We start from the raw sequence: 9020 nt of genomic DNA on the forward strand, positions 1-9020 counted from the left end.
TGAAATATATTTCGATTTGTTTAAACACTTTTTAGGTTACTACATGATTCCATGTGTTATTTCATAGTTCTGATGTCTTCACTATTATTCTACAATGTAGAAAATAGTCAAAATAAAGAAGAACCTTTGAATGAGTAGGTGTGTCCAAACTTTTGACTGGTACTATATATAAACCTAATAGTTAACATAAATCAACCAATCTGGTTTATGAGAACAGTTAGTGGTTTTAAAGTAGGTGAAAATGCCATTGAACGGACAGACAAGCCAGGGATTCCTAACAAATGTATTATCAATGCAACAGTGACATCTAGTGGTGAGATATTTTTGGCTTCCGAATGTATACTGCGGACATCACGGATATACAGTATATTTATTTATTTTATGCGACAAGTGACAACTGTTTCCGGTAAGTATTAAAGATACATGATTTATAGCATATTTCAACTACGAACTGGTATTCGCAGTTGGCAATGGGGCGTTCGGTAAAAGGTTATTCCTACGGTCAGGCCAAATTAAGTGCGGTCAAAAGCTTGACTGACAGCGGTGGGATTCGAACCCACGCCCCCGAAGAGACTGGAGCCTTAATCCAGCGCCTTAGACCGCTCGGCCACGCTATCCTGTGCTACGCTTCACGTTCATGGAACTAGACTACTTTCTAGACCGATTTTTATATATTATTTTTAACCCATACAATATAATGGTATTTATATGATTTGCTATTCATAACTTCAGCATAAAAAAGATGGTTCACATTTACTATTGTTTTAATGCCGTTTTATTCAATTCTGAACAACAAAGATCCAGCACACACTTTATTTTAGCTGTTTCAATATGAAACAGACCATCTTCTTGTAATATACAAGGATGAAAACATTTCCAAAGTAAGCAATTCATTGTGATTACAAACATTAGATCTGAATCAATTAATCAAATCTGTTTAATTAATAAATCAATCAATCAATTTATCATCAGTGTGTGACAAAACAAATTCCACATTCTGTGACCATTTTCTACACATCGAAAACAAAATGAACACCAGTGAAATACTTGGAAGAAAACAATAAAATTGTAAAAACAATGCTTACTTCTGGCCAATCTCATAAAAAAACGAATATAATTTATGTCTAAAATGTAAAAAATGTGAAGCATTTAAACGAAAAATGAGACCATAGAACTGCTGGCAATGCATAATATAGCAGAGCACTAAAGACATGTTCCTAGAGGGCTGATGCATCTCTCAATCACACCACAACATATTGGGTTCAATTTTACAGGAAGTGAAACTTGTAGATCCACCCAGATCTTTATTTCCTGACTTCTGCACTCAATCCAGGAACAACAGAGTTGAGCGATCCCATGAGATGGAATTAGATAAAAAACAAAGAGTCCCTGAGTTTTTCCTGACCACCAGCATGAGGTGACTGGGAAAAACTCCAGGCCCTAGGTGGTCTGCTGCCATATTGGCATTTTTACACTCAGATCACAGGGTCAGGAAACACTCAGGGGTCTTAAAGTGATGAAAGGTGTGCGTGTCCCCTCTTTTTTCACCAAGGCCTCCACATAGAGGGGTCTCCCACAGGGCCGAAGAAATGGGGCAGGGGGGCGGGGTGAAACACCCCTGGCTGGGGGAGGTTGGGTGGGCTAGAAGGGGAGGAGGCAGGCAGCTGCTCCCTCCCATCTCTCCCAGAATGCACCCGCCTGTGGGGGGCATGGAGCGGGGGGCATCTTGTGGGCGTGGTCAACGGCGGCGAGGCATGATGCATCTGTAAACGGCGAGGTCGGAATAGACCTACGCCTCCAGAAGGCAGTGAAAGCGGAGACTGGGGAGGGGATCCAGGTCCAGAATTGGGACTAGCACCATTACTACTACTACTACTACTACCACCACAACCAATACTACCATTACAATTACCAATGGCCCTTATCAGAGTCCTATTCACCCCCTTGGTCCCATTGACCCCACCAGTGAAAGGCCTTGTTGGGGTCCGATTAGGCCCATTGCCACCAGTGTTTCCAGGCCCAGTCTCTGAGCTGATGTGGGGCAGAGACTTAAGGAGGTGATTGAGGAGCTGGGCCCCTAGAGGCTTGTCCATGCCTGGACAGCCCAGGAGCAGGTTATGGACCTCCTGCATACACTGGATGTATCCACTGCTGTAGCGCTGCCGGGACTGGAACCCGACGCTGGGACCAGCAGGGATGCCGGGACCTAAATACAGAAGAACCACAGGGTAGCAGTGAGTCAGGGGTGAGCAACAACTCAGTCAGGTTTAGTACGACCTACAATGCATCAGAGGCTGGTGGGAGGAGCTATAGGAGGACGGGCTCATTGTAACGTCTGGAATGGAGTTAATGGAATGGTATAAAACACAACATACATATCACATTTTATTGGTCACATTCACATGGTTAGCAGAGGTTAATGCGACTGTAGCGAAATGCTTGGACACCACATGATTGACTCCGGTCCATCAATTCCATTTCAGCCATTACAAACGAGCCCGCCTCCTAAAGCTCCTCCCACCAGCCACCACTGCAATGCATAGTTACAATATCGTCGGGAATGCAGAATATTGATGGTGTTATGCACTGATGAATATGCAGTGAGCTGGGTGAACACATTTATATCTGTCAATGAAATGTATTACTTTATATAACAAATAAAATAAATCAGTTCTCAACTGGTGAATGTGATCAGGGTAGTGGATCTCATTCCCTGGCTTGCTTTGAATTCCAGTTTGTCATGAGCTGTCAAACATGTTTCCTGAATTTACCCAATAGGAGCTCATTGATATGTAGAGTAAAGGACCCCTATTGGGAGATATTAGTCAATGATTGACAACGCATGATAATCCCACCCACTATAAGGGTTCCAATCAATTATATGTATTAACCCTAGATTACCAACAGGGGGCGCTGTTTAGAATCCACCACAGCCATTTTAGTGTTCCTCCGTTGTAAAAAAGATTATACACACACCTTAAATGATATGCCACCTGAATTTAAACAAAAATATATAAAAACATATTTCTTTTTTTAGAGTACCAATTTTTCTGTCCCCACTACAACAAAGAAATGCTTCATTAAATACACTTAAACATTTATTTAACTAGGCAAGTCATTTAAGAACAAATTCTTATTTACAATGACAGCCTACTCAGGCCAAATCTGGATGATGCTGGGCTAATTGTGCACCTCCCTATGGGACTCCTAATCATGTGATACAGCCTGGATTCAAAACAGGTACTATAGTGACACCTCTTGCACGGAGATGCAGTGCCTTAGACCACTGCGCCATTCAGGAGTAACTTTGGCCCTTTTTATTTTTTATATTATTTTTTACTGGAGAATTCCAGTATAGACTGCTCCTTCGGAGGAGTACCAATATGGCGGCCGGTGGCTTCAAAGCCTCTCCTTTGCAATTACCTAGCATCAGCAATCCAGGGTTTATACATATTATTGGTTCCAATGCTTACATTAGCCCATGCATCACTGGAATATAATTTACAACCAGCTCTGTATGTTCCATTAGAACTTGGAACAATGGAAGAATATTGCATTAAAAGTGGGCTACGATATTCTGTCGTTGATGAAAGTGATGGTGTGTGTCTGTATGTGCTTACCATGACCCTTTTGTAGACCCTCCATATGTTGGACAGTAACCTCCAGTACATCAGCCTTCTCCAGTTTAGATTGCTAACAGAAGTCAGAGTTAGAAAGGGAAGAAGATCATGCAAATTTTATGAAAGTTTTGTGGTTTATCAAAAATATTCTCATTGTGTGTCTACGCATATGTGTGGGTGTACTCACATCTAGGTTATACGCGTCCACCATGATCCCCTTCAGTTGCTCAAGACTGCAGTTGATTCGCTCCCGCCTCCTCTTCTCTATCAGAGGCTTCCGCAGCTGTCAATTAAATCAACACTACAACTAATGCCTCTGTTTAAGTATTAATCAATTGAGCTGGGGTAATGTGGGTTTGGTACTTTAAAGGCAATTATCTCAGAATCATCTTTTTGTAGGTAAAACCTTATGGTCCCAAGCTCTCAAGTTTAGTTTTGGAATGAAATATGAGAAATGTTACTCCGTTTGATACTACAATAAAGTGATGAGTCTGCAGCTAGACCATATTGAAGGGAATTCAACAACCTGCAGCCAAACCTTTTGCAAAGTCTGCAAACTGAACCAACTGTCTCTGCACATTGCAGAAATGCATCTTATTAAATGTAGTAGTGGGATATGCATCCATTCATTTGCATCAGGCAATTAAGGATTTTAATCGGGGGGGGAATACTTTGCACAATTCCTGCATAACCCTTACCTTGATGTATTACCCAGTTATCGAAAATTATTATCGAAATTATTGCGTATAGGCCAAGATAATTGCAAGCCTACCTTTCGTTCATCTTTGGCGTTAAAATTCTTCTCGGGAGCATTTCCCCCATGTTCCATGTTGGAGGCCGTCATCCTCGCGCTGCAGAGCGCACACCAAACCAGCAGACCAATTGATAGCTCAGCTGCACAGTCCACACTATCGGTGTCCTAATCTCCCGTGGGCTGAGTCTGCACGCAATTAACCAAATGACGCTAGATTTGACTTCTGGCAGTTGAAGGCTACCCACACACAGAACTCCGTTTGTACTGTTTTAATGGCTAGGTAACGAATGGAGAAACACTGAGTGAAAGAAAATAGAATAGTAGCAGGGGTAAAAGTACTCTCCCCGTGTGGGTTTTAAGTACCACAGCCTCCCGCCCCCAACACCTCGACCCACCGACATTACCATGACAATGTGTGGGTTCTCTCTCCCCCGAACTTTCCCACAGCCCCGCCGTGGGCACGTTTCATGGCACATGGTCCAATTCTCCCCGCTGTTGTCAAGCGGGAGAATGGGGAAGGTAGGAGGGGGGCGCGGGTAAGACCTGCAAAGCGCGGACGGCACTGGAGTTTAAAAAGGTGACGTTTTGGATGGATTGATGGATGGTGCCAGCTAGAAAACAGTGCACTGGGCACACACTGGTTGAATCAAAGTTGTTTCAATGAAATTACGTTGAACCAACCGGGAATAGTAATGGATCGTTGACGAACGAATGGCTCTTTTTGAATGGATTTTTTTGCTGAACGTCGGGAACCGAATCGCATCAGCGATAGAGCCGTTCATTTGCATACTGCTACCACAGATAGAACAATGAGCCAGCTATTTCACTAAATGTATAAATGTGAAGCATCCGGTTGGCGTTTCCACAGTTTTGATGACAGCTGAAAATGACATTTGACATGGTGATAAAGTGTATCACTTATCCAGGCTTTATGCCGCTCAATTGAAATAAAACCAATAGGCCTGGCCTATACCTCAAGCGTCAATAAACAACACTTCAGTAACAGTGGATAGGCTACTTAACCTGTAATAAAACGAATAAGACTATTTAGAAAATGTATTAATTCATACAAACAACATTAATCTACAGCAATTAACCCCCTCCCCCCCTTCAGACTTTTCAGCACTCAAACACAAAATAGATCTCCCCACAACCAAAAAAAGAAAGTTAGACGGGGTGGAAAAAGTCACACAACAATAGAAGCTAAAGAGATCTCCACGCAACCATTATTTTCAAACTCCAAAATCCTCAAACTATTAGCTTTGTCCCTCCTCCCTGTCCCGCCCCTCTTCCCTGCGCTTCTTTTAGCTCCCAACCCCTCCTGTCCTCCTCTCTCCAGCTTATTATTCTCCCCCTTTTTATCTGGTGGATGGACACACTCCAGTGGAGCGTGTTGTCTCTTTAGCTCTTTCTTTTCTACCCTATAGTCCAGCTGTAATGACCCCCAGTTAGCAGAATAATGGTCCAGGTGCTAAATCCTTTATGGCTACCTTAAGACCATAAAATCCAAATTCGTTTTTTCCCCTTCGCTCTAGCTCACTCCTGCACCTGATCAATGTCCAAGGCGTTGGGGGAAGGGTTTTATGGCTTAGTTTGTTTGACAGGCTATAGTCTCTTGATTTTGATTGATAGATTGACAACGATTTGGTTCAGAAATTATGTCAATTTACTAAAGTATTTGTTTCTTGGCCTAGATGTCACAATAAGAATAATTGTGGTAGTCTGTCCTAGTTTCACTGTTCCGGGTATCCCTCTGTGTCTGTTGTTTGCACTTTGCAGAGTGTGTTGGTGACTTCTTCATCTTTTCTCAGCAGTGGAGAGATGGGGGCGGGAGCAACAGTTAAATAGTGAAGGCCAGATTCAACCCCACAGACATATTGAGATGCCTAATACACACACACACGCACACACACACACACGCACACACACACTTCTCTATTTTCTGCACAGCTGCCCTAGAGAAAACTACACATGCACACTCCCCTTTTCTGTCCTCTTTTCACACAAGACAGCCTGGCACATTTTCACGCACTATTTTTTTAGCCCAATGTGTTGACCTCAATAGCGCTGTTATGCAACTGATAAACTACTCTAACTGACTGCCCTGGATATGACTGCCTTGTGATTGTGTGTTTATATATGTGTGCGTGTGTGCGTGTGTGTGATTAAGAACTACAACTCTCTGAGAGAAAAGTTGCAGATTTAGATTTGTAGACAAGACACATGGGAAAAGTCCGAAAGATGCAATGATGTGCTTTCTCACACAAAATGATGAAGATGAGCAGTTACAGGTGCTGCAGTCGGCTTAGCTCTGGTCCCTTATCAGTTTGTGCTTTAGCAGGGTCCTCTGATGTATAGTCAAAGGAGCTGGCTATAAAGCATACAAATCTGAGACCAGGCTATGCTCTGCTTGTAAGAATCCCAAAATAATCAACCACTCATAGTGGTCAAAGATAGGAATATTTGGTCACAGTGCAGGGTTATTATTGACATGGGACTGATATGTATGTTATGGTAATTTGCACAACATCTGTAATTATCTTGCAGTGTTTCATTTCACAAAAGCAACGGTTGACTATGTGGTTATAACTTGAAGAAGAAACTACTGTTCTGCAATCTCACACCCACACACTGTCACAGACACACACACACACACACTGTCACACAGGCCTAGGCCTGTTTCTTAAACGATAACAACCTCAATCTGGAAATACTCACTCACTCACTCACTCACTCACTCACTCACTCACTCACTCACTCACTCACTCACTCACTCACTCACTCACTCACTCAATCACTCACTCACTCTCTCTCTCTCTCTCTCTCTCTCTCTCTCTCTCTCTCTCTCTCTCTCTCTCTCTCTCTCTCTCTCTCTCTCTCTCTCTCTCTCTCTCTCTCTCTCTCTCTCTCTCTCCACACACACAATATGGACTTGGTCTTTTACCAAATATGGCAATCTTCTGTATACCACCCCTACCTTGTCAAAACACAACTCAAACGCATTAAGAAGGAAATAAATTCCACAAATTAACTTTTAACAAGGCACACCTGTTAATTGAAATGCATTCCAGGTGACTACCTCATGAAGCTGGTTGAGAGAATGCCAAGAATGAGCAAAGTCGTCATCAAGGCAAAGAGTGGCTACTTTGAATAACCTCAAATATAAAATATATTTTGATTTGTTTATCACTTTTTGGGTCACTACATGATTCCATATAGTTCTGATGTCTTCACTATTATTCTACAATGTAGAAAATAGTAAAAATAAAGAAAAACCCTGGAATGAGTAGGTGTGTCCAAACTTTTGACTGTAACTGTACGCAAGCACTCACACACGCGTGCACACACAAAGTCTCTTAAACTCAGTGAAATGGCGTTGCCACAAGCAGATATTGGCATGAGCGAGATGCAAGACTTCAGCTCTCACACAGTCACACACAGTATGTGTGCCAGGCTTCACGTCATGTAAATTAACCCACTAATATGTTTACTTTCTACGCCATATCGCTGTCTACCTTTAAGTTATTGTTGATTTGTTTGTGTTATTCATTTTGATGATATTCATGAATATACTATAATTCATTTATATAATAATAATATACACAATGATGACTCAAAATGTGCATCTGTCTATTTACCACGGAGGGCAGGAGCCCACAGGAAGTGGTACTGCTCGGAGGCAACAGTGGAACCAAAGAGAGGAAGTAGTGGGTTGGTGTGGAGGATGGGATGGGGGGGGGGGGGGGGGGGAGTGTTAAAAACCCTTCTTTATGCTGCAATATAATAATCCTATTTTGACAATGAAGCCACAGATTGTGTAGACCTTCTGCTTCAAGGTTTTTGTGACTGTGTATGGTCAGCTTTGAGATATTTTAGAAAAAGAATGTGAAAAATAACCAGGAACAGAAACATTTGAAGCTTTATAAAGATGTACTGTCTCTACACCAAGCAAACTTTTTAGAAAACACATTTGATACAACTTTGAAATAGTCACTTACAAACGAGCTTACTCAGTGTAAAATGTATAATTCAAGAGAATGGCAATATAATGTGCATTGCATTCATGGGGTTTGTTTTTGACACCGTTGATGTCTTGTCACTGAATTATGATTTCTTAACTTTAACACCATCTTAAGTTAACACAAGTTATCATCTTGTACATCCTGTCCCTTTGAGTTGCCTTGTCAATTCCACATATATGGTTTCTGTAGCTGTGTGAAATCTGTAAATAGATCTATGTGTCAAGTTACCACATGCTTTAGACTACCAATAGTTTGTTTAAACGCAATCTCTCTCTCTACCATGAAATGTATCACTGTCTTCCAGTTGCAAGTTCGCAGCATCTATGAAAGCTCTCACCGACGCAGCTCTGTATGAAAGCTCTCACCGATGCAGCTCTCTATGAAAGCTCTCACCGATGCAGCTCTCTATGAAAGCTCTCACCGACGCAGCTCTGTATGAAAGCTCTCACCGATGCAGCTCTGTATGAAAGCTCTCACCGATGCAGCTCTCTATGAAAGCTCTCACCGATGCAGCTCTGTATGAAAGCTCTCACCGATGCAGCTCTCTATGAAAGCTCTCACCGATGCAGCTCTGTATGAAAGCTCTCACCGATGCAGCTCTCTATGAAAGCTCTCACCGATGCA

At 42.2% G+C, this 9020-nt stretch overlaps 1 protein-coding gene and 1 non-coding gene across 3 annotated transcripts; both read right to left on the minus strand.

Moving 5' to 3' along the window:
• Positions 1 to 535: 535 nt before the first annotated feature.
• Positions 536 to 617, minus strand: trnal-aag (transfer RNA leucine (anticodon AAG)). The gene has a single exon. It is a non-coding gene; the product is annotated as a tRNA-Leu (tRNA).
• Positions 618 to 757: 140 nt separating this feature from the next.
• LOC139561415 (transcription cofactor HES-6-like) lies at positions 758 to 5424 on the minus strand. 2 transcript variants are annotated; one of them, XM_071378485.1, is made up of 4 exons: positions 4393 to 5424; positions 3808 to 3927; positions 3621 to 3693; positions 758 to 2206 (listed from the first exon to the last, which is right to left on the minus strand). In XM_071378485.1, the coding sequence occupies exons 2-4, from the start codon at positions 3829 to 3831 to the stop codon at positions 1545 to 1547; spliced, it is 759 nt and encodes a 252-aa protein (XP_071234586.1). In that variant the 5' UTR covers positions 3832 to 3927; positions 4393 to 5424; the 3' UTR covers positions 758 to 1544. The 2 variants fall into 2 exon arrangements, with proteins under 2 accessions (XP_071234586.1, XP_071234585.1); XM_071378484.1 differs by having other exon boundaries at positions 3808 to 3903; positions 4393 to 5423.
• Positions 5425 to 9020: the final 3596 nt, after the last annotated feature.

This window comes from Salvelinus alpinus, chromosome 31, assembly GCF_045679555.1.
Source record: "Salvelinus alpinus chromosome 31, SLU_Salpinus.1, whole genome shotgun sequence".
In the NCBI taxonomy this organism is placed as follows: Eukaryota; Metazoa; Chordata; class Actinopteri; order Salmoniformes; family Salmonidae; genus Salvelinus; species Salvelinus alpinus.